Genomic DNA, 25,884 nt, shown 5'->3' on the forward strand with positions numbered 1-25,884 from the left:
GTAATGGCTGATTTTACTTCTATGCAAAATTCATTTCAGAAAGCTAGCCGAACACACCCCCCAGTAGCTTCTTTTTGGTCATTTTAATTATTTTTTTTCCACACTGGAAATGAGAAATGTTTTGTTATAGTATTGAAGCGCTTATTATATGCCAGGCACTGTTCTAAGATGCCTGAGATGATCAGGGTGGACAAAGTCCCTGTCCCACATATGGCTCACAGTCTTATGAGTGAAGTAACCGAGGCCCGGAGAAGCGAAGTGACTTTTCATTCAATCGTATTTATTGAGCGCTTACTGTGTGCAGAGCACTGTGACTCGCCCAAGTGCCCAAGGTCACCCAGGAGAGACGTGGCGGAGCCAGGATCGGAACCTGTGTCTCCTGGGTTTGGACGAGGGCTTTCAGAGGTTGCCGCGTCCTTTTTGTCATAGTTTAGCGCTGCACATAGTGGTCAATACCGTCGATCGATTGATTGCTGGGAGGAAGAGCTAGAGGACAACGTTGGTTCTCTAAGGCCGAGTTGCTGTCAGGATTGACAACGAAATCTGTCCTCATCGGTTTGGGGCTTGACTCTCCTTGGGAATGAACTGTAACCCGAGGCAGGATGGCTTAATGGCTAGAGCACGGGTCTGGGAATTAAAAGGACCTGGGTTCTAATCCTCGCTTCTGTCCCTTATCTTCTGGGTGACCTTGGGCAAGTCGCTTCGCTTCTCCGGACCTCAGATCTGCAAAATGGGGGACTTAATACCGTGAGCCCCTTGTGGGACGTGGACTGTGTCCGCTCTGATTAGCTTGTATTTCCTGCCGCCCATTGCTTAGTTCAGTGCTGGGCACATAGCTAGCGCTTAAATACCTTTTTAAAAGAATATTTTCCATCTGTTTAAACTCTGTGTTGGCTGGCTGATAAAAGATAACGGAAAGTGTTGCTGCTTTTGTTCAAGGAGAGATGCCCTCATTTGTCTTCCTTTGCTTTCAGTGTCTGTTTCGTGTAATCTCTGCTCGTCTTTCCCCCTCCCACTCCCTCGTTCCTCTCTTCCACCTCCCTCCCCCGCAGCTTTGCTTTCCACCATAATGTAGTCAAAACACGAATATTCGCCCAAACTGCAGGAACAGTTTGAGATGAGGGCTTGTTGTGGGTAGGGGAACATGTTTTCCCAACTCTTACACTGTACTCTCCCAAGCGCTTAGTACAGTGCTCTGTACACCGTAAGCACTCAATAAATACCACTGATTAGGGACTCCACAGTTCATTTGAATCCATCCCTCTTTGTAGTCTGTCAACATGGAAATTAAGGTCTAAAGCCAGCATACGTTTTGGGTGCTTACTGCGTGCAGAGCATTAATAATAATAATGTTGGTATTTAAGTGCTTACTATGTGCCAAGCACTGTTCTAAGCCCTGGGGAGGTTCAAGGTGATCAGGTTGTCCCAATTTTAATCCCCATTGTACAGATGAGGTAACTGAGGCACAGAGAATCAATCAATCATATGTATTGAGCGCTTACTGTGTGCAGAGCACTGTACTAAGCACTTGGGAAGTACAAGTTGGGAACATATAGAGACGGTCCCTACCCAACAGTGGGCTCACAGTCTAGAAGAGAAGTGAAATGACTTCCCCAAGGTAACACAGCTGACAGTTGGCAGAGCAGGGACTTGAACCCATGACCTCTGACTCCAAAGCCCGGGCTCTTTCTACTGAGCCACGCTGCTTCTCTAAGCGTGGCTCTGTACTCAGCCGCATTAGTGGTCACTGCAAATAGTAAGTGGTAATGCTGCATTGTACTAAGCGCTTGGGGAAAGTACAGTATTTTGTAATATCAACTTTGTAGTCGATGGACACACTTTCTGCCCAAAATGAGTTTACAGTCTAGAGAATATGTGCTTTGTCTGGCCAAGGAGAGGAACAATTTGGTGAGAATTACTTGTCTTCTCCTCTGTCTCCGCTCCTGTTCTTTTCCATTGTCGGCATCCGAATCACTAAGGGGAAGAAAACGTTTCCCTCCCCTCCTCCAATCGATTAATTGCATTTATTGAGCACTTACTGGGTGCCCAGCACTGTACTAAACACTCGGGAAAGAACAGTATAACAGAGGGAAGCAGTACGGCCTACCGGATAGAGCAACAGCCTGGGAGTCAGAAGGACCTGACTTCTAGTCCCCATCTGCTGTGTGACCTTGGGCAAGTCGCGTGACTTCTCTGAGCCTCATCTGGAAAATGGGGATGAAGACTGAGCCCCATGTGGGACAACCTGATTATCTGGTATCTACCCCAGCTCTTAGGAGGGTGCCTGGCAATATAGTGAGCGCTTAACGGATGCCATTTCTCAAAAAATCCAAGTTTTTTTTTGGAAATTCTCCTCCAGCCCCTGTGAAGATTGCAGCTCTTGGCGTTTACCACAAGATGGTAATGTTAGCAGCGATTCGGAGCGCAACAAAGCGCAGCAAAGCACTCCGGCAACAGCGGGGAGTGTCCACCCCAGCCTTCGTTCCATTCCTCGTTTTTCTTCTCCCACCCCTCGTGGTGGTGGGTACCTTCAGAGAAATAAAACCAAATAATACTTAAGGAAGGGGAAGGCTTTTGAAATCAGTTGGCCCGGTGGTGGATTTAGACTCTCCTTTGACACCGCGTGTCGTGAGGCTCGAGGGCTGACGTCGTTTCAACCGAGAGAATCCCGACGAAACCATCCCGTAAAGTTGGAGGGTGGGCACGGAAAAGGGGACCTGGTTTCCTCTGCCGTATTTATCCTCGCTCCGCTATGGTTCACGGGTGAGGTCTCCATTTGTTCCCTTCTGTGTCACCTTTCCTGCCCTCCCTTCTTTCCAAACTCAAATCCCTCCCTGTTTCCTTCAAGGACCCTCCACCACGTCCTTTAATAATAATAATTGTGGTATTTGTGAAGGGCTTACTGTGTGCCAAACACAACATGATTATCCAGCGCTTAGAACAGTGCACATAGTAAGCGCTTAATAAATTCCATCACTATTATTATCTTGTATCTACCACAGCGCTTAGTACAGTGCTTGGCACGCAGTAGCCTCTTGGCCAATACCGCAGTTTATTATTACTATTATTATTATCACTGGGGTTGATGATATAATAATAATTATGGTATTTATTACCCCTCTCAGGGTCAACTCGACAGCATAAGACAAGACAAATGGTATTTGTTAAGCACTTATAATAATAATAATGGCATTTATTAAGCGCCTACTACGTGCAAAGCACTGTTCTAAGCGCTGGGGAGGTTACAAGGTGATCTGGTTGTCCCACGGGGGGCTCACAATCTTCACCCCCATTTTACAGATGAGGTAACTGAGGCCCAGAGAAGTGAAGAGACTTGCCCCAAGTCACACAGCTGACAATTGGCGGAGCCGGGATGTGACAGACAATGTACTAAGCGCTGGGTGGAGACAAGGAAATCGGGTTGGACGCAGTCCCTGTCCCATATGGGGGGCACGGTCTCAATCCCCATTTTACAGATGAGGTCTCCAGACTCCGACTCTCTGTGCCTCAGTTGCCTCATCTGTAAAATGGGGATAAAGACCGTGAGCCCCCCGTGGGACAACCTGTAACCTCCCCAGCGCTTAGAACAGTGCTTTGCACATAATAAGCGCTTAATAAATGCCATTATTATTATTATAAGGTATATGATAATCATCATCAATCGTATTTATTGAGCGCTTACTATGTGCAGAGCACTGTACTAAGCGCTTAATGATAATCAGGTTGGGCACACCCCCGTCCCACATGGGATTCACCTTCTGTCATCCCTTCTACTTAAACGGTCAGCCCCATATGGGGCCTGATCATTTTATAACCTGCCCCAGTGCTTAGTACGGTGCCCGGCGCATAGTAAGCGCCTAACAAATACCACGGTTATTATCGGTGAGGGCTAGAGGAACAGTAGGGCAGCAGGGTGAGATCCCGGCTGCTTCTGAGGTGCGTGGAAACGCGTCTTCACCCTCTACGTTATGGGGCCTTGTCACTTTCTGGCAAAGCGACGTCTCGTTCTATTTCTCGCCGACATACGTTGGATTAAAAAGAAAAAAGCTTCAGTAATTCTGAGCGAGTACGTGGGAGAATTCCTTAAGGCTTTCGGGTTCTTTGTGAAAAATCTTTGGATAAATCATGACGTAACTGGCGGTCAAAACGTTGAGATCCTGCCCTCTCGTCTGTGAACAGAGGATTTAATGCTGGATCTTCCCCTCCTACTTCATCATCAATCGTATTTATTGAGCGCTTACTATGTGCAGAGCACTGGACTAAGCGCTTGGGAAGTACAAATTGGCAACATATAGAGACAGTCCCTACCCAACAGTGGGCTCACAGTCTAAAAGGGGGAGACAGAACAAAACCAAACATACTAACAAAATAAAACGAATAGAATAGATATGTACAAATAAATTAGAGTAAAAAAAAATGTACAAACATATATACATATATATATACATAGATGCACATCATTGACAAAATAAATAGAATAGGTCATTCATTCATTCAATTGTATTTATTAAGCGCTTACTGTGTGCAGAGCACTGTACCAAGCGCTTGGAAGGTACAATTCGACAACAGAGACAATTCCTACCCATTAACACAGTCTTTTAGACTGTAAGCCCACTGTTGGGTAGCGACCGTCTCTACATGTTGCCAACCTGGACTTCCCAAGCGCCTAGTACAGTGCTCTGCACACAGTAAGTGCTCAATCAATCAATCAATCAATCTTAAACCTTGAATCTCACCTGGGACTTTTTTATGGTACGTGTTTAACGCTTACTATGTGCCAGGCACTGTACTAAGCACTGGGGTAGCGAAGCAGCGTGGCTCAGTGGAAAGAGCGCGGGCTTTGGAGTCAGATGTCATGGGTTCAAATCCCGGCTCCGCCAATAGTCAGCTGTGTGACTTTGGGCAAGTCACTTCTCTGTGCCTCGGTTCCCTCATCTGTAAAATGGGGATTAATCAATCAATCGTATTTATTGAGCGCTTACTGTGTGCAGGGCATTGTACTAAGCGCTTGGGAAGTACAAATTGGCAACATATAGAGACAGTCCCTACCCAACAGTGGGCTCACAGTCTAAAAGATAATAATAATAATGACATTTATTAAGCGCTTACTATGTGCAAAGCCCTGGGGAGGTTACAAGGTGATCAGGTTGTCCCACGGGGGCTCACAGCCTTAATCCCCATTTTACAGATGAGGTTACTGAGGCACAGAGAAGTGAAGTGACTTGCCCGAAGTCGCACAGCTGACAACTGGTGGAGCTGAGATTTGAACCCATGACCTCTGACTCCAAAGCCCGGGCTCTTTCCACTGAGCCACGCTGCTTCCCCTAGGATTAAGACTGTGAGCCCCCCATGGGACAACCTGATCACCTGGTAACCTCCCCAGTGCTTAGAACAGTGCTTGGCACATAGTAAGCACTTAATAAATGCTATTATTATTATTATTATACAACATCATCAGGCTGGACACAATCCATAACCCACATGGGGCTCACAGTCAATCCCTATTTTACAGATGAGAGGGCAGGATCTCAGGGTTTTGGCCGCCGTTTACCCAGCTTGTATCTACCCCGGCACTTAGTACAGTGCCTGGCACGTAGTGAGCGCTTAACAGCACGATTATTACTATTAGATAAGTGGAAGTGACTTTCCCAAGGTCACACAGCAAACAAGTGGCGGAGCCGGGATTAGAACCCACGTCTTCTGATTCCCAGGGCTGGACTCTATCCACCAGGCCACACTTCACATCTTAAATGGGATTTTTTTTTTTTTTTTTTTGAGGGGTGTGGGAGGGAATGGATATAAGATCGAGCTAATTTTCAATAAGAGGGTCTCTGCAGCCTTTTGGAGGGGTAGCCTGGGGGGAGAAAATTCAAGGGAATATATAATGGCCATTCAGATCTGATAACGACTCGTGTTTTTTAAACCAGATTTTCAACAGTCTGCGCAGAGTAAGCGTTTGATAAGCACGATGAACAGAGTCTGTATCCATAATTTTACTTATTTCTCTTCACATCTGTCTTCCCCCTCTTGATTGTGTAAGCTCGCTGTGGGCAGGGAACGTGTCTACCAACTCTGTCCTATTTCCCTCTCCCTGGTGCTTAGTACAGCGCTCTGCCCACATAAGCGCTCGATAAATCCGAGCGATCGATTGATTCAGCGTTCCCCAGGCTTCAGTAATTTCCCTTCCGTAGCAAAATACGTTTCCCAGGTGGTATAGCAGGTGTGAAATAGGCGCGTCAGAAATGTCACTTTTTCACGGTGGATCTGCCACCGAAGTGTCCTACAAAGCGTACGATTATACATCCGGTGCGGAAGATAATTTCAGTAGGGCTATGAGGCTGAAGAGGTTTTTCTCCCCCTGTTTTTTTTGTCACATTATCTCTTTTTAAAGGTTCATCTGTAGAGCATTTTCCAGGGTTCTTAAGAAGCAAATAGATTTGGGGAGCTTTTTTCCTCCCACCCCTGGCCATCTCCCTTCTAAATTGAGCCCGTTGTTGGGGAGGAATTGTCTCTATTTGTTGCTGAATGTTAGTACAACGCTCTGCACGCAGTAACTGCTCAATTAATACGATTGAATGAATAGTGGGGAGGCTTATTTATGCACCGCAGATGAGGGGTTGGGAAGACGTGATGTAGGCTGGAAGGAACCCATGTGTAACAATCGTGGGAAATATGCCAGAATGCCAAGATGGCTTTGTCATTTTCATTTTGTTTCTCCGCAGCATCTTTGGTAATCCCTGCCGGGAGAAGCATTTCCAGTTTTACCGGCGAACTGGTACGTGGCAAAATACTCCGAGGTGGTGGGAACGCGGGGCTGAAATGCTCCGCACACGGTAAGCGCTCAGTAAGTACGATCGACTGAATGACTTTGTGTCTGCTTCATTCGATTGCGGTTACTGAGCGCTTCACTGTGTGTAAAGCGCTGTACTAAGTGCTCGGGAGAGGACAACAGAATAAGCAGACACATTCCCTGCCCACAACGAGCTTACAGGGAGTGCGACAAAAGGAGAGGGGGGCTTAGTGAGGGAAGGCTACATCTGTGTTGTGTTGGGGGAACGAAATTGTAGCTGTTTAGTTTTTTCCCCCCCAACCCACTGACATGCTTGCCTGCACCTGTCCACGTGTTTTTTGTTGTCCGTCTCCCCCCTTCTAATCAATCAATCAATCATATTGAGCGCTTACTTTGTGCAGAACACTGTACTAAGCGCTTGGGAAGTACCAGTTGGCAACATATACAGTCCCTGCCCAACAGTGGGCTCACAGTCTAGAAGGGGGAGACAGAGAACAAAACCAAACATATTAACAAAATAAAATAAATAGAATACATATGTACAAGTTAAATGAATAGAGTAATAAATATGTACAAACATATATATATACATATATATAGACATGCTGATGATCATTTGATCTACACTATAAAAGGATCATGTCTATCAACTCTGTGTTATTGTACTATTCCAAGCACTTAGTACAGTGCTCTGCACACTGTAATCGCTCAATAAATACCACTGCTTGACTGGGACTAGAAGGAGGTCTGGAAATACGTGTGAGTATGCTAATCATCATCATCAATCGTATTTATTGACTGTGTTTATTCACTTCTAGACTGTGAGCCCACTGTTGGGTAGGGACTGTCTCTAGATGTTGCCAACTTGTGCTTCCCAAGTGCTTAGTGCAGTGCTCTGCACACAGTAAGCGCTCAATAAATATGATTGAATGAATACACCTGTTCCCCTCTAGACCATCAGCTTGTGATGGGTAGGGAGCGTATCTACCGGCTCTGTTGGGTCGTTTCCTCCCAAGTGCTTAGTACGGTGCTCCGCGTAAGGTAAACACTCAATAAATACCATGGATTGGTGGGATTCCCTGTCCCCAGGGGGACCAGGAAAAGCTTGTTTTGTTGTCTGTCTCCCCCTTCTAGACCGTGAGCCCGTTGTTGGGTAGGGACCATCTCTATATGTTGCCGATTTGTGCTTTCCAATCGCTTAGTACAGTGTTCTGCACAAAGTAAGAGCTCAATAAATACCATTGAATGAATGAGACAGTCCTGATGTCGATGCTCTCAAACCAGTTCCCCAGCGAGACCAATTCTTGGCCTTGAAGCGTTGGCACTGAGTCTCACCCATCTTTCCTGATGGGAGGCTCCATCATCCTCACTGCCGGCATCCTCTTCCTCCTCATCGATTCATGCCTGGAAAATAGGGATGCAGCATGGCATAGGCGGTAAAAGTCAGGGGCCCTTATCAATCCTATTTATCGAGTGTTTATTGTGGGCCGAGCACTCGCCTAAGTGCTTGGGAGAGTGCTGCTCGGGAAGCAGTTAGGTATAGTGGACAGAGCTCGGGCTTGGGAGCAGAGGTCGTGGGTTCCAATCCCAGCTCTGCCACTTACCATCTGTGAGGCCTTGGGCAAGTCGCTTTACTTCTCTGCCTCAGTTCCCTCATTTGTCAAATGGGGATTGACTGCGAGCCCCACGTGGGACAACCTGATAACCCTGTATAATAATAATAATGATAATAATAATGGCATTTGTTAAGCGCTTAGTATGTGCCAAGCATTGTTCTAAGCACTGGAGAGGATACAAGGTAATCAGGTTGTCCCATGTGGGGCTCACAGTCTTAATCCCTATTTTCCAGATGAGGGAACTGAGGCCCAGAGAAGTTAAGTGACTTGCCCAAAGTCACACAGATGACAAGCGGCGGAGCCTAGATTAGAACCCACGACCTCTGACTCCCAAGCCTGGGCTCTTTCCACTGAGCCACGTTGCTTAGTGCTTGGCACATAGTAAGCACTTAACAAATACCATTTATTATTATTATAATTATTCTTACAATTTAACAGAGTTGGGAGACACATTCCTTGCCCACAACGAGCTGATGATCTAGAGGTCCTGTGTTCTAATCCCTCTCGCCTGCCGGTTGACTGACCTTGGGCAAATCACTTCTCATGCCTCAGTTTTCTCCTAGTAAAATGGGATTTCAACACTTGGTCTTCCCTCCTATTTAGACCTGGGAAGGAACAGAGGATTGGGATGTGGGGCTTCCGATTCGGAGCGAGTCAGAACTCGAGGGGCTTCAGGTATCCTGGCAAAAATCTGGATGTGTGGCCTAGTGGTTGGAGCCTGGGCTGGGAATCAGGAGGACCTGGTATCTAATCCTGGCTCTGCCGCTTCTCTGTGTGACATGGGGTAGATCACTTCTGTGCCTCAGTTCCCTCATCTGTAAAATGGGAATAATACTGTGAGCTCAGACAGGGACTATGTCCAACCCGATTTACCTGCATCTACCCCAGCACTTAGTACAGTGTCTGGTGCATAGTGAACGCTTAACAAATACCACCGTTTGTTATTATTATTGTTAATAATATTAATCAAGACTTGTTTGAGGGCTTAGCCCTCATGGGTTTTTCAGCCAGATGGGAAAGCCCCATCACCCCCTGGGGCACCACACAGTAACCTCTTAACAAATACCACGATTATTATTTATTGATTTCTATTAACATCCGTCTCCCCCACTAGGTTGTCATGGGCAGGGAATGTGTCTATTGTGCTCTCCCAAGCGCTTAATACAGTGCTCATTCATTCAATCGTATTTATTGAGTGCTTACTGTGTGCAGAGCACTGCACTAAGCACTTGGGAAGTGCAAGTTGGCAACATATAGAGACGGTCCCTACCCAACAGCGGGCTCACAGTCTAGAAGGGGGAGGCAGACAACAAAACAAAACATGTGGACAGGGGTCATCAGAATAAATCGAAATAAAGCTAGATGCACATCATTAACAAAGTAAATATGTACAAGTAAAATAAATAGTTATAAATCTGTCCAAACATATATACAGGTGCTGTGGGGAGGGGAAGGAGGTAGGGTGGGGGGGATGGGGAGGAGGAGAGGAAAAAGGGGGCTCAGTCTGGGAAGGCTTCCTGGAGGAGGTGAGCTGTCAATGCTCGGCACTCAGTAAGCGCTCAATAAATTTGATGGACTGATAGCTGTAAAATTCCCCCATCCAGGGCCCCTCGAGTAGCAGCATCCACTCGACTCTTCCTGCGGGGATCGGTTATCCCATTCACGTCCCGGCCGGGGTGACGCTGCAGACTGCATCCGGTGAGCTGAAACTGGGGGGCAACGGGGGACCTTTCTGGTTCTCACTCCCCCGAGACGGGAGAGGCGGCCCCCCTCAAGACAAACGCCCTTTTCCATCGGGGACCGCGACAAGTCGATAAGTCTCTAGCGTTCCAAAGACCAGGTCCGAATAACCTATTTGGAAGTCCATTGCCTCTGTTAATAATTCTAATAATAACATTCATTCATTCAGTCGTGTTTATTGAGCGCTCGCTGTGTGCGGAGCACTGCACTAAGCGCTTGGGAAGTCCAAGTTGGCAACATATAGAGGCGGCACATAGTAAGCGCTTGACAGACCCCGCAATTATTAATCTTCCCGCAGGGCAGCTGTACAAAGTGAACATCCCCGTCGTGGTGACCCAGGCCCCGGAGGGCGGTGGGCTCCTCCAGCACCCGATCCAGACGATGTTCCAGCGGCTCGGCCAACCCCAGGTGGCCGTCGGGGCCGAGCTTCAGCTCCCGGACGCCCGGTTCTGGCCGCCCCCGTGGGGGCTGGGAGAAGGGAAGGCCTCCGAAGGGGCCACCGGTGACGCCCCGGCTCCACCGCCATCTGATGTCGGAGGGGCCGGGACTCCCGCCGCAGAGCCCGGGTTCCCGGGGATGGCGGTCCCCTGGGCCGTGGCAGGCCCGCAGGCCTCTGGGCCGCACCGGGAGGCCGACGATGGAGGTTGGCTTCCAACTCCTCGGCAAAGCGGGGATGAATTCCCCCGAGGGGAGCGGCTGCGTCCCCCTGGGATGGTGCCCGGTGGCCCCCGGGGCTCGGAAGAGGTAAGGCCGGATCCAGGCGGCGAGCAATGAGGGCCCTACTCGTGCTACTCCCTACCACTGAGGCCTAGGCCAGGAGGATCAACCAGTTTTGGAGGGCTGCGGGGCCTCGAGGGAAATCCCAAGTGATTTAATAATAATAATGAGGCCAACGGTGAGAAGCCTCCATGCCAAGAGGGCACTGAGGAGCAGGGAGATGTGTGATTCTACTCTCTTCTCCCAAGCATTTAGTCCAGTGCTGTGCACACAGTAAGCGCTTCCTTCCTCTCCCCCCCCATCTTACCTCCTTCCCTTCCCCACAGCACCTGTATATATGTTTGTACATATTTATTTATTTTACTTGTACATATCTATTCTATTTATTTTATTTTGTTAGTATGTTTGGTTTTGTTCTCTGTCTCCCCCTTTCAGACTGTGAGCCCACTGGTGGGTAGGGACTGTCTCTATATGTTGCCAACTTGTACTTCCCAAGCGCTCAGTACAGTGCTCTGCACACAGTAAGCGCTCAATAAATACGATTGATTACTTAATAATAATGGCATTTATTAAGTGCTTACTATGTGCAAAGCACCGTTCTAAGCGCTGGGGAGGTTACAAGGTGATGAGGTTGTCCCACGGTGGGGGCGGTCACAGTCTTAATCCCCATTTTACAGATGAGGGAACTGTGAAGCCCAGAGAAGTGAAGTGACCTGCCCAAAGTCACCCAGCTGACAAGTGGCGGAGCCGGGATTTGAACCCACGGCCTCCGACTCCAAAGCCCGGGCTCTTTCCCCTGAGCCACGCTGCTTCTCTCTTATCCAAACTTACCAGGAGCGAAGAAATGATCGAGCCCAAAGGGCCTCTTGGAAAACCTTCCCTTGGTGTCCGTGTTTTCCGAGAAGCTGGAGTGGTCAGTCGGTCAATCGTATTTATTAATAATTCTGGTATTTAGCACTTACTATGTGCCAGGCACTACACTAAGGTTATTATTATTAAGAAGCAGATTCATTCATTCATTCAATCATATTTATTGAGCACATACTGTGTGTATAGCACTGTACTAAGCGCTTGGGAAGTACAAGTTGGCAACATAAGCAGATGAATTCTTGGGTTCTGGGTTCGGCGAGGTTGAGAAGACCCCCCCCCCCCCCCCCAACCTGGAGGAGGTGACTTTAGGGTGGGGAGGGGACAAAGTTTGGTGACAGTTGCAGGGGAGGGAGTGTGGCCTTTCGGGGGCAAGGGATCGGCAAAAATGTGGAGGCCAGAGATTTGAGAGCGAGGGGTGAAGAGCACAAGGAAATGGCAGATGAGTAAATGGGAGAGTGGTTTTTTTTTGTGGTACTTTTTTAAGCGCATGCTATGTGTCAAACACTGCTTTAAGCACTGGGGTACCTACAAGTGAATTAGGTTCGACACAGTCCCTGTCCCGCATGGGGCTCACAGTTCTGTCGGAGGGAGAACAGGTATTTACTCCTCATTTAACAGTTGGGAAAACTGAAGCACAGAAAAGTTGCGACTTGCCTTTTTTTTTTTTTGGTGATATTTAAGTGCTTACTCTGTGCCAGGCACTGAACTAGGCGCTGGGGTAGCTACTAGAATTGGCAAAGCCGGGATGAGGGCCCATGGCCTCTGAACCTCAGGCCCTGACTCTTTCCACTGAGCCACACTGTTCCGGGGAGCTGATGCATCAGCTATGTGGATGGGGTTACACTATTGAGTAATTGGAGAGTGGTGCTTTCCTGGAAAATTCCCAGAACCTCTCTGACCTCATATCTCTCTCTCTCTCTCTCTCTTGCTCTCTCTCTGTCTCTGTGCATGTCTCTCTCTGTGCATGTCTCTCCATCTTTCTGTGCACGTCTCTCTCTGTGTGCATGTCTCTCTGTCTTTCTGTGCACGTCTCTCTCCATCTCTCTCTCTGTGCATGTCTCTGTCTCTGTGCATGTGTGTCTCTGTGCATGTTTCTGTCTGTGCATGAGTGTCTCTGCCTCTCTGTGCATGCCTCTGCGCATGTGTGTCTGTTTCTCTGTGCATGTTTCTGTCTGCATGTGTGTCTCTGTCTCTCTGTGCATGTCTCTGCACATGTGTCTCTCTGTGCATGTCTGTGCATGTGTGTCTCTCCGTGTGTGTCTCGCTGTGCATGTGTGTTTCTCTCTGTCTCTCTGTATGTGTGTCTGTTCATATGACTCTTTCTCTGTCTCTCTGTGCATGTGTGTCTCTCTGCATATGTCTCTTTGTCTCTCTGTGCATGTGTGTGTCTCTGTGCACGTGTGTGTCTTGCTCGCTCTGCTTCCATGCATGTTTTTCCTCTCTCTCTGTCTCTCTGCGCATGTGTGTCTGTCTCTCTGTGCATGTGTGTGTCTCTGTGCTTGTCTTGCTCTTTCTGCTTCCATGCTTGTTTCTCTCTCTCTCTCTCTCTCTGTGTGTCTCTCTGTGCATGTGCGTGTCTTGCTCTCTCTGCTTCCATGGATGTTTTCCCCTCTCTGTCTCCTCTGCGTGCATGTCCCTGTCTGTGGGAACCCCCCACCCAGGTGTCCCCCAGCGAGCCGGGCATCATCCAGGTGGACGGGGCGGGGGACGCGTGGTCCGGCGGGGCCGTGGGCAGCGTGGAAGAGGCCGACGAGAACGAGTTCCTGGGCATAATGAGCGCGGAGGACCTGAAGGCCCTGGACGAGGAAGGGGACACCGCTTCCAACGGAGATTCCACCAGTGGAAGCAGCAGCAGCAGCGACGGCGGCGAGCAAGAGGACCCCCAGCTGGACGTCGTGGAGGAGGTGACGGGGTTCGGGGTGCCAAGGTCGGGGGAGAGGGGCGCCCCAACCTCCGACCATCGCGGCCTGGTGGGAAGAGCACGGCGGGCTCCGTCCCGAGGCCCGGAATCTGGTCCCAGCTCTGCCCCTGGCCCGCTGTGGGACTCTGGGCGAGGCCTTTCACCTTTCTGGGTTCAGAAACAGCATCCCTTAACGGCTACAGCCCACGTCTGGGAGGCGGAAAGCCCTGGGTTCTAATTCTGCTCCGCCGCATGTCTAATAATAATAATAATTGGCATTTGTTAAGCGCTTACTATGTGCAAAGCACTGTTCTAAGCGCTTGGGAGGATACAGGGTGATCAGGTTGTCCCACGTGGGGCTCACAGTCTTCATCCCCATTTTACAGATGAGGGAACTGAGGCCCAGAGAAGTTAAGTGACTTGCCCAAGATCACACAGCAGACGTGTGGCGGAGCCAGGATTGGAACCCACGACCTCTGACTCCAAAGCCCGGGCTCTTTCCACTGAGCCACGCTGCTTCTCTACTGGGTGACCTAGGCCAAGTCACTTCTCTGGGCCCCAGTTCCTTCGTCTGTAAAATGAGGATTGTGATCGACTGAGACTGTGAGCCCCATGTGGGACAGAGATTCCGTCCAACCTGATTAATTAGAACCCAGGCCTGGGTATTTTAATAATAATAATAATGATATTTATTCATTCAATCAATCATATTTGAGTGCTTACTGTGTGTAGAGCACTGTACTAAGCGCTTGGGAAGTCCAAATTGGCAACATATAGAGACGGTCCCTACCCAACAGCGGGCTCACAGTCTAGAAGGGGGAGACGGACAACAGAACAAAACATGTGGACAGGTGTCGCATTGCTAGTAATTATGGTTTTTGTTAAGTATTCATTCATTCAATTGTATTTATTGAGCGCTTACTGTGTGCAGAGCACTGTACTAAGCGCTTGGGAAGTCCAAGTTGGCAACATGTAGAGACGGTCCCTACCCAACAACGGGCTCACAGTCTAGAAGACTATGTGCAAAGCACTGTTCTAAGTGCTGGGGAAGTTACAAGGTGATCAGGTTGTCCCATGAGGGGCTCACAGTCTTAATCCCCATTGTACAGATGAGGTAACTGAGGCACGGAGAAGTTAAGTGACTTGCCCAATGTCTCACAGCTGACATTTGGCGGGGCCGAAATTTGAACCCATCCCCTCTGGCTCCAAAGCCCAGGCTCTTTCCTTTGAGCCACCCTGCTTCTCAAGCACTTATTTATCGAGCACTTACTGTGTGCAGAGCACTGTAATAATAATAATAATAACAATGACAGCATTTATTAAGCCCTTACTATGTGCAAAGCACTGTTCTAAGAGCTGGGGAGGTTACAAAGGTGATCAGGTTGTCCCAAGGTGGCTCACATTCTTAATCCCCATTTTACAGATGAGGGAACTGAGGCCCAGAGAATCAATTAATCAATCGTATTTATTGAGCGCTTACTGTGTGCACAACACTGTACTAAGCGCTTGGGAAGTACAAGTTGGCAACATATAGAGACAGTCCCTACCCAACAGTGGGAAGTGAAGTGACTTGCCCAAAGTCACACAGCTGACAAGTGGCGGAGCCGGGATTTGAACCCAGGACCTCTGACTCCAAAGCCTGTGCTCTTTCCATTGAGCCACCCTGCTACTGTGTGCAGAGCACTGTACTGAGCACTTGGAAAGTACAATTCGGCAACATATGGAGACGGTCCCTACCCAACAACGGGTTCACAGGGCAGGGAATGCGTCTCCCAACTCGGATATACCGTCCTCTTCCAAACTTTTAGTCCAGTGCTCTGCACGTGGTAAGCGCTCAGTAAATAGCATTTGGCTGGTGGGCCGATGGGGCCGGTCCCGCCTCTTTCCCCAGGACCCGTTGAACTCCGGGGACGACGTCAGCGAACAGGATGTGCCGGACCTGTTCGAGACGGACAACGTGATCGTGTGTCAGTATGACAAGGTGCGACGGCCTTCCCGGGCCCTGGAGATTTGGGTTTCTGAGAGGGAGCCGGATTGAAAAGAACGACGATTGCGGTATCCAGAGAGTACTCTTCATTCAGTCGTATTTATTGAGCGCTTACTGTGTGCAGAGCACTGTACTAAGCGCTTGGGAAGTACAGGTTGGTAACATCTAGAGACGGTCCCTAATCAATCAATCAATCAATCGTATTTATTGAGCGCTTACTATGTGCAGAGCACTGTACTAAGCGCTTGGGAAGTACAAATTGGCAACACACAGAGACAGTCCCCTACCCAACAGTGGGCTCACAGTCTAAAAGGGGGAGACAGAGAACAAAACCAAACATACCAACAAAATAAAATAAGTAGGATAGAAATGTACAAGCAAAATAAATACATAAATAAATAAATAGAGTAATAAATATGTCCCTACCCAACAGGGCTCACAGTCTAGAAAGGGGAGACAGAGAACAAAACCAAACATGTGGAAGGGTGTCAAGTGATCAGAATAAATAGAAGTAAAGCTAAATGCACGTCATTAACAAAATAGAATAGAATAGAGTAATAAATCTGTACAAACATATATACAAGTGCTGTGGGGAGGGGAAGGAGGTAGGGCGGGGGGGGGGGATATGGGAAGGAGGAGAGGAAAAGTGGGGCTCAGTACTATGTGCCAAGCACTGTGCTCAACACCGGAGCGCATACAAAATAATCGGGTCGGACCCAATCCCTGTCCCCCACGGGGCTCACGATCTAAGCAGGAGGGGAGACAGGTATCGAATCCCCATTTTACAGAGGAGGAAGTGGAGGTGTAGAGCAGTCAAATGACTCGCCCAAGGTCACACGGCAGACAAGGGGTGGAGCCAGGACTAGAACCCAGGTCCCCCAGCTCCTGGTTTCCATTAGGCTGTGCTGTTTCTTCAGTCCCTCCTCTGTGAAATGGGGATGAGATCATAATGATGACGATGATGGTCCTCGTTAAGCGCTTACTATGTGCCAAGCACCGTTCTAAGCACTGGGGTTGATACGAGGTTGTCCCACGTGGGGCTCACAGTCTTAATCTCCGTTTTGCAGATGAGGTAACTGAGGCACAGAGAAGTAAAATGGCTTGCCCAAGGTCACACGGCTGACATTTGGCGGAGCTGAGATTTGAACCCATGACCTCCGACTCCAAAGCCTGTGCTCTTTCCATTGAGCCACACTGCCGTGAACCCCGTGTGGTAAAGGGACTGTGTTCAGTCTCATAATCTCGTATCTACCTCAGCGATAAACCCAGAATAAGTGCTTAAGAAATGGCTAAACTAGGGACTTCAAACAACCAGGGAGATGTGTGCCATACTTGGCTCCCAGTAATAATAATAATAATGATAATAATAATAATAATAATAATAATAAATGACATTTATTAAGCACTTTGTGCAAAGCACTGTTCTAAACGCTAACCAACTTTTCTGTCCCGGGAGCCAGATGATCTGGGTTCTGATATTGACTTGGCCACATGTCTGCTGTGTGATCTTGGGCCAAGTCACATCACTGCTCTGTGCCTCCATTTCCTCATCTGTAAAATGGGGGACCCAATGCCTAGTCTCCCTCGCTACTTAAGAAGCAGCGTGGTTTAGGAGAAAGAGCCCAAACTTGGGAGTCAGAGGTGGTGGGTTCTAATCCCGGCTCTGCCCCTGGTCAGCTGTGTGACTTTGGGCCAGTCACTTCGCCTCCCTGGGCCTCAGTGACCTCATCTGTAAAATGGGGATTAAGACTGTGAGCCCCACGTGGGGCAACCTGATCACCTTGTATCTACCCCGGCGCTTAGAACAGTGCTTGGAACATAGTAAGCGCTTGACAGATACAATAATAATAACAAACGGAATAATAATCCAATAGTAATAATAGTATCCATTAGGCACTTACTGTGTAAAAAGTACTGTACTAAGTGCTGGAAGAAAATATACAGGTGGGAGTTAAACACAGTCCTGATCCCGTGTGGAGCTCACAAATCTGAAAAGCAGCTCTCTGGGGGCAGGAAATATGTCTACCAGCTCCATTATATCGTCCTCTCCCAAGCAGAGGTGCTTGATAAAGATGATTTGTTCGATGTTTTACTTCCCAAGTGCTTAGTACAGTGCTCTGCACACAGTAAGCGCTCAATAAATACGATTGAATGAATGAATGAATGTTCATTTACTGCCATTTGTGCAGATCATTAGATAATGTTGGCATTTATTAAGCGCTTACTATGTGCAAGGCACTGTTCTAAGCTCCGGGGGGGATACAAGGTCATCAGGTTGTCCCACATGGGGCTCACAGTCTTCATCGCCATTTTATAGATGAGGAAACTGAGGCCCAGAGAATAATAATAATGGCATTTATTAAGCTCTTATTATGTGCAAAGCACTGTTCTAAGCACTGGGGAGGTTACAAGGTGATCAGGTTGTCCCACGGGGGGGTGGCTCACAGTCTTAATCCCCATTTTACAGATGAGGTCACTGAGGCCCGGAGAAGTTAAGTGACTTGCCCAAAGTCACACAGCTGACAATTGGCAGAGCTGGGATTTGAACCCATGACCTCTGACTCCAAAGCCCGGTCTCTTTCCACTGAGCCATGCTATTTCTCCGCTACTAGATCCCAGATTCATCTGGAGCCTTCCCTTTGGGCCTCCCTCCTCTCCTTCCCGAAATCTGCCCTTCCCAGAAAATCCCCGCCTCAAACTCCACCAGGCGCCAGCCCGTCTAATTTCCGAACGACACCAGTGTTTGAAAACACCGCGACAGCTCTTCCGCATCTCATCAGATCATTCTTACCCATAAAGCGCTTCTGGCGTACGCGAAGGAATGTTTCTGGAAAAAACGGTTCCTTAATTTGTGCAGTTCAGTTTCAGTCTGTAATTTAAAATGAAAGCTATTTTCATACAAATTCTGTGACTATTTTTTCCTTAACCACGCCTCCTCTCTCCTTTCTTTCTTCCACCTAGATCCACCGAAGCAAAAACAGATGGAAATTCTACTTGAAAGACGGTGTGATGTGCTTTGGGGGCAAAGATTATGTGTTTGCGAGGGCCACTGGAGATGCGGAGTGGTAAAGTGTGTGTGTGTGTGTCTGTGTGTGCATCAACCCTCGCTTTAGCCAAGGCCAAGATGCTCTTTGAGCAACCTAGATGGAGTCTATCCCCCAAAATTGTTTTAAATAAAGTCGCCGAGTGCAATCTGCTAATGTTTTCAGTTCAACTGGGTGTGAAATTAGGGGTTACAAAATGGAACTCCATTTGCCGACACACGATAAGTCTGTGCCGTTCTGGATTTCCTCCGTCGACCTCTCTGCTTTCTCACTGATTTGACTTTTTTCTTTTTTTTTCCGTCCTCCACCACTGTGGAGAAATGACTGGAAGCTGTGTAGTTTCTGAAGCAGGAGTTGTTTTGTTGACGCGATACGACAACAGAGGCGATCGAGAAGCAGCGAGGCCTAGTGGTTAGAGCCCCGGCTTGGGCGGCGCAGGGCCCTGGGTTCTAATCCCGGCTCCCCTGGGGTCCCACGGCAGACAAGTGGTGAAGCCGTTTCACTTCTCTGGCTCTCGGTTTCTTCATCTGTAAAAAAGGGATTAAGATGTGAGCCCCTTGTGGGACACAGAATGTGTCCAGCCTGATTATCTGTCTCGTAGCCACCTCTGCATTTAGTACAGCGCCTGGCACAAACTAAGTGCTTAACAAATGCCATTAAATAAACCAAAAAAAACCTAAAGTAAATTTAAAAGTAGCAGGAATACTTGAATTAGGTATCTTTCTTCCTCGTGAATCTATATTAAAGGAGAGGGAAAATTCCCTTAGGTTCATTAGCTGCCTGCCCTACGTACAGCAGAAGATTTTTCTTTTTGTTTTTCAATCTATCACATGGCCTGCCTCTCTCTAGGGCTTCTATATTCCTTTCAAAAAAAATGGTATACAAGTACTTACTATATGTCCCAGGCACTGTACTAAGCACTGGGTTAGATTAGTACAATGCTCTGCACACAGTAAGCGCTCAGTAAATACGATTGAATGAAGTACAAGCTAATCAATCCATGTCCCACGTGGGGCTCACAGTCTCAATCCCCATTTTACAGATGAAGTAACGGAGGCACGGAGAAGCGATGATGATGGTATTTGTTAAGCACTTACTACGTGCAAAAGCACTGTTCTAAATGCTGGGGAGGTTACAAGGTGATCAGGTTGTCCCACGGGGGGCTCAGAGTTTTAATCACCATTTTACAGATGAGGTAACCGAGGCCCGGAGAAGTGAAGTGACTTGCCCAAGGTCACCCAGCAGACAAATGGCAGAGCCAGGATTAGAACCCCTCAGGCCTGTATTCTCCCCACTAGGCCTGGCTGAGGGGGTCCCAGTTCTGAGACTAGTAGTATGTCGACTTCTAATAATAATAATTATGGTACTTGTAGAGAAGCAGCGTGGCTCAGTGGAAAGAGCACGGGCTTTGGAGTCAGGGGTCATGGGTTCGAATCCCAGCTCTGCCAATTGTCAGCTGTGTGACTTTGGGCAAGTCACTTCACTTCTCTGTGCCTCAGTTCCCCCATCTGTAAAATGGGGATTAAGACTGCGAGCCCCCTGTGGGACAACCTGATCTCCTTGTAACCTCCCCAGCACTTAGAACAGTGCTTTGCACATAGTAAGCGCTTAATAAATGCCATTATTATTATTATTATTATTATTATTAAACGCCAAGCCCTATTCTAACCACGGGGGTAGACACAACTTAATCGGGTTGAACACAGTCCCTGTCCCACGTGGGGCTCACACTCTTAATCCCCATTTGACAGATGAGGTAGCTGAGGCTCAGCAAAATGACAAGCCCAAGGTCACACCGCAGAGATGGGATGGAGAACCCCAGGTCCTTCCATTCATTCAATTCAGAGAAGCAGCGTGGCTCAGTGGGAAAGAGCCCGGGCTTTGGAGTCAGAGGTCATGGGTTCAAATCCCGGCTCCGCCAATGAGCTGTGTGACTTTGGGCAAGTCACTTCACTGCTCTGGGCCTCAGTGACCTCATCTGGAAAATGGGGATGAAGACTGTGAGCCCCCCTGTGGGACAACCTGATCATCTTGTAATCTCTCCAGCGCTTAGAACAGTGCTTTACACATAGTAAGCGCTTACTAAATGCCATCATTATTATTATTCAATCATATTGAGCGCTTACCGTGTGCAGAGCACTGTATTAAGCGCTTGGGAAGGACAAGTCGGCAACATATAGAGATGGTCCCTACCCACTTTCAACTAAGCCACGCTGCTTCTCCAGAGAAACGATTGCAGAAGGCCTCTCTGTTCTCCCCCAGAGTCGGAGCGGCTCCAGCTGGGAATTCGAGGCCGTTGATGGTGTGTGGTGGAAGAGAAATTTGGCTCTATCAGCATCCTCCCTCCTCCGGGGCCAGTCCCCGAGCTGATAGGGTGGTATCATGGCTGATAGCGAGAAATCTCCTTCCCTTCCCCCTTCCTTTTCCAATTTAGGAGTAATTTAAAGTGTCTTTCAGGACTGGGCTGTAAAACATGCCGGTCCCACCGTCGACCCCCGGCCCACGTCCTCCCCCTGGCCTGGAATGCCCTCCCTCCACACATCCGCCGGCGTGGCTCAGTGGAAAGAGCCCGGGTTTTGGAGTCGGAGGTCATGGGTTCGAATCCCGGCTCCGCCACTTGTCTGCTGTGTGGCCTTGGGCAAGTCACTTCTCTGAGCCTCAGTTCGCTCATCTGTAAAATGGGGATTAAGACTGTGAGCCCCCCCATGGGACAATCTGATCACCTTGTATCCCCCTCAGCACTTAGAACGGTGCTTTGCACATAGTAAGTGCTTAACAGATACCATTATTATTATTATATCTGCCAAGCTAACTCTCTTCCTCCCTTTAAAGCCCAGCTGAGAGCTCACCTCCTCCAAGAGGCCTTCCGAAATGAGCCCCCTTTTTCCTCTCCTCTTCCCCATCCCCCAGCCCTACCTCCTTCCCCTCCCCACAGCAGCTGCATATATGTTTGTACAGATTTATTACTTCATTTTACTTGTCCATATTTACTCTTCTATTTATTTCGTTAATGTGCATCTAGCTTTAATTCTATTTGTTCTGACGACTTGACACCTGGCCACATGTACTGTTGTCTGTCTCCCCCTTCTAGACTGTGAGCCCGTTGTTGGGTAGCGACCGTCTCTATATGTTGCCGATTTGTCCTTCCCAAGCGCTTAGTCCAGTGCTCTGCACACAGTAAACGCTCAATAAATACAATTGAATACTAAGGGCTGAGGTAGATAGAAGCAAATCAGGGTGGACAAAGTTACAACGTGGCTGAGAGTGAGAAGTCTCCTTCCCCCTCCTCCTTTCTTTCCCAATTTAGGAGTAATTCAAAGTGTCCTAAGGACAGGGGTTTAAGAGGCAGCGTGGCTCAGTGGAAAGATCATGGGCTTCGGAGTCGGAGGCCAGCTGTGTGACTTTGGGCAAGTCACTTCACTTCTCTGGGCCTCAGTTCCCTCATCTGTAAAATGGGGATGAAAACTGTGAGCCCCTCGTGGGACAACCTGATTACCTTGTATCTACCCCAGCACTTAGAACAGTGCTTTGCACATAGGAAGCGCTTAACAAATACCAACATTATTATTATTATTAAGGCTGGGGTAGATAGAAGCAAATCAGGTTGGACACGGTCCCTGTCCCACATAATTATAATAATAATGATGGTATTTGTTAAGCACTTACTATGTGCAAAGCACTGTTCTAAGTGCTAGGGGGATACAAGGTGATCAGGTTGTCCCACATGGGGCTCACAGTCTCAATTCCCATTTTACAGATGTGGAAACAGAGACAGGGTGACACAAAGTGACTTGTCTCAGTTCACACAGCAGGCAAGTAAGTGGCGGAGCTGGGATTAGAAGCCAGGTCCTTTTGATATTTTATTTTCCCCGCCGGGCCCGGGTTTCATCACGTAGACCATGCTTCATTTATTCACTAGCGAAGCAGTGTGGCTTAGTGGAAAGAGCCCGGATTTGGAAGTCAGAGGTCATGGGTTCTAATCCCAGCTCTGTGCTTATCCCCAATTTGTACTTCCCAAGGCCAACTTGTACTTCATAAGCGCTCAATAAATACGATTGAATGAATCAGCTGTGTGACTTTGGGCAAATCACTTTACTTCTCTAGGCCTCAGTTACCTCATCTGTAAATGGGGATTAAGACTGTGAGCCCCCCGTGGGACAACCTGATCACCCCAGTGCTTAGAACAGCGCTTGGCACATAGTGAGCACTTAAAAATACCATCACTATTATTATTCATTCATTCATTTCTAGACTGTGAGCCTGTTGTTGAGTAGGGATTGTCTCTATTGCTGAATTGTACTTTCCAAGCACTTAAGTCCGGTGCTCTGCACACAGTAAGCGCTCAATAAATATGATCGAATGAATGGATTCAATTGTATTTATTCAGTGCTTACTGTGCCAGGCGCTGCGTGGCTCAGTGGAAAGAGCCCGGGCTTGGGAGTCAGAGGTCATGGGTTCAAATCCCTGCTCCGCCAACCGTCAGCTGTGTGACTTTGGGCAAGTCACTTCACTTCTCTGGACCTCAGTTACCTCATCTGGAAAATGGGGATTAAAACTGTGAGCCCCCCGTGGGACAACCTGATCACCTTGTAACCTTCCCAGCGCTTAGAACAGTGCTTTGCACATAGGAAGCGCTTAACAAATACCATTATTATTATTATTACTAACCGCTTGGAAAGCGTGTGTGCGGTCCACTGGGCTAAGATTTGTTTTTAGGATGCTTATATCTCAGGGATTCCCCCGACTTTCAGATGAAGAGTCATCCCTGCCCTACAAACCCACCAAGCGATGACGTGGGAACCTTTTTTACCGTCTGATATTTGAATCCAGCAGCAGTAGTTTTCACTGAGCGCCTCCCCTTTGAAGAGTAATCTCGGCTCCGCCACTTGTCAGCCGGGTGACTTTGGGCAAGTCACTTCACTTCTCTGGGCCTCAGTGACCTCATCTGGAAAATGGGGATGAAGACTGTGAGCACCACGTGGGACAACCTGATGACCTTGTATCTACCCCAGTGCTTAGAACAGTACTTGGCGCATAGTAAGTGCTTAACAAATACCGTCATTATTATTATTATTATTAAGTGGTAGGAGAAGGGTGAGATGTTGGAGGGAAGCCCCTGCCAATCTCCCATGGCCAGTGATTGACGGGTGCGAGGGAACGAGCCACCCCTACATACACATTGACATCATAGAGAAGCAGCGTGGCTCAGTGGAAAGAGCACGGGCTTTGGAGTCAGAGGTCGTGGGTTCGAATCCCGGCTCCACCACATGTCTGCTGTGTGACCTTGGGAAAGTCACTTAACTTCTCTGAGCCTCAGTTACCTCATCTGTAAAATGGGGATGAAGACTGTGAGCCCCACGTGGGACAACCTGATCACCCTGTATCCTCCCCAGCGCTTAGAACAGTGCTTTGCACATAGTAAGTGCTTAACAAATGCCAATTATTATTACAGTGGATGTCAATAATAATAATAATAATTTTTTAAGTGCTTACGTGCCAAGCACTGTTCTAAGTGCTGGGGTATACACAAGCTAATCAGGTTGGACACATCCCTGTCATCATCATCAATCGTATTTATTGAGTGCTTACTATGTGCAGAGCACTGTACTAAGCGCTTGGGAAGTACAAACTGGCAACACATAGAGACAGTCCCTACCCAACAGTGGGCTCACAGTCTAAAAGGGGGAGACAGAGAACAAAACCAAACATACTAACAAAATAAAATAAATAGAATTTATAGAAATAAAATAAAATAAATAGAATGTCCTACATGGGGCTCACAGTCGTAATCCCCATTTTCCAGATGAGGTAACTGAGGCCCGGAGAAATTAAGGGACTTGCCCAAGATCCCACAGCAGAGGAGCAGGGAGCAGAATCCAGGTCCTTCTGACTCCCAAGCCCAGCCTGTATCCACTAAGCCATGCTGCTTCTCTTTGAAAGCAGATCAGACTTTACCTCCCCCTTAAAAATAAAAAACAACAAAGCAAAACACACAAAATACCGCTCTCCTTCCGAAGCTTTTTCCATTTTACTCGGCGAACCCGGTAATGGGCCTCTTGTCCCTTCCCTCCGGTAATGGTTACGGTATCGGCGATAATGGGGCCACGGCACGGACCACCCATTCTCTCCCCGGCCCCGAGCCCCCCCTTTTCGGACGCCGCGACAATGTCAGCCATTAGCTCTGGAGTCCGAGGAAGGCCTTCCTTTGGAAAACAACCCGCCCGCTGGAAGGGTCAAAGTAACCGTAAGCGCTTTGCGTGAAGTCCATTAGAACAATACTTTAAAAAAATAAATGGAAGGGACCCAAGGGGAAACGCCGGACCCTTCCTTTGACGAGAACGCAGAGAGCGGAGCGCCGTCGACCGGCGTCATGGGGGAAGAAAGAAACGGGACGTCCCGGAGGCGTGAGACAGGATTCTCAAGAAAAGATGAGTGGGTTTAAATAAAACCGGTATAGGGCCCTTGGGAGAGTATCAGGGGGCAAAACTGATCAATTAATGGTATTAAGTGTCTATAAAACCAATACTGGGTCCTTGGGAGAGTACCAGAGGGCAAAACTGACGGTATTAAGTGTCTACTATAGGCCGAGCACTGTAGTAAGCACTTGGAAAGTTACAATATCCAGCTTATAGACACAATCTCAGCCCTAGAAGAGTTTTTAGACCGTGAGCCCACTGTTGGGTAGGGACTGTCTCTATGTGTTGCTAATTTGTACTTCCCAAGCGCTTAGTACAGTGCTCTGCACATAGTAAGCGCTCAATAAATACGATTGATTGATTGATTTACAGCCAAGAGTAGGGTTTTCAGCTCTGTGTTCTTTTCACTAGGCCACTGCGCTTCTCATTATCATTATTATTATTATTATGTATGGTTGTACGTATTTATTACTTATGGTTGTACATATTTATTACTCTATTATTTATTTATTTTACTTGTACATTTCTATCCTATTTATTTTATTTTTTTGGTATGTTTGCCTTTGTTCTCTGCCTCCCCCTTTTAGACTGTGAGCCCACTGTTGGGTAGGGACTGTCTCTATGTGTTGCCAATTTGTACTTCCCAAGCGCTCAGTACAGTGCTCTGCACATAGTAAGCGCTCAATAAATACGATTGATTGATTGATTGATTATTGTACGCGTGAAAAATGGTCTTCCTTCCCCGCCCCTTCCTCAGTGAGGTCAGAGAATATCATCTCTTACATCGCTCGTTATTTTTTTGCT

General features: G+C 48.0%; 1 protein-coding gene across 1 annotated transcript in view; it reads left to right on the top strand.

The window, feature by feature from the left end:
* Positions 1–18,811, top strand: part of LOC119932422 — a 41,383-nt gene extending 22,572 nt beyond the window's left edge. Inside the window, exons 6-11 of the mRNA XM_038751588.1 lie at positions 6,723–6,775; positions 10,011–10,104; positions 10,445–10,890; positions 13,395–13,637; positions 15,525–15,614; positions 18,582–18,811. Coding sequence (XP_038607516.1) covers positions 6,723–6,775; positions 10,011–10,104; positions 10,445–10,890; positions 13,395–13,637; positions 15,525–15,614; positions 18,582–18,689 — 1,034 coding nt within the window. The 3' untranslated portion in view covers positions 18,690–18,811. The remainder of the gene's footprint in view (positions 1–6,722; positions 6,776–10,010; positions 10,105–10,444; positions 10,891–13,394; positions 13,638–15,524; positions 15,615–18,581) is intronic.
* The last annotated feature ends 7,073 nt before the right edge of the window (positions 18,812–25,884 follow it).

This window comes from Tachyglossus aculeatus, chromosome 9 (genome assembly GCF_015852505.1).
Source record: "Tachyglossus aculeatus isolate mTacAcu1 chromosome 9, mTacAcu1.pri, whole genome shotgun sequence".
Classification (NCBI taxonomy): Eukaryota; Metazoa; Chordata; class Mammalia; order Monotremata; family Tachyglossidae; genus Tachyglossus; species Tachyglossus aculeatus.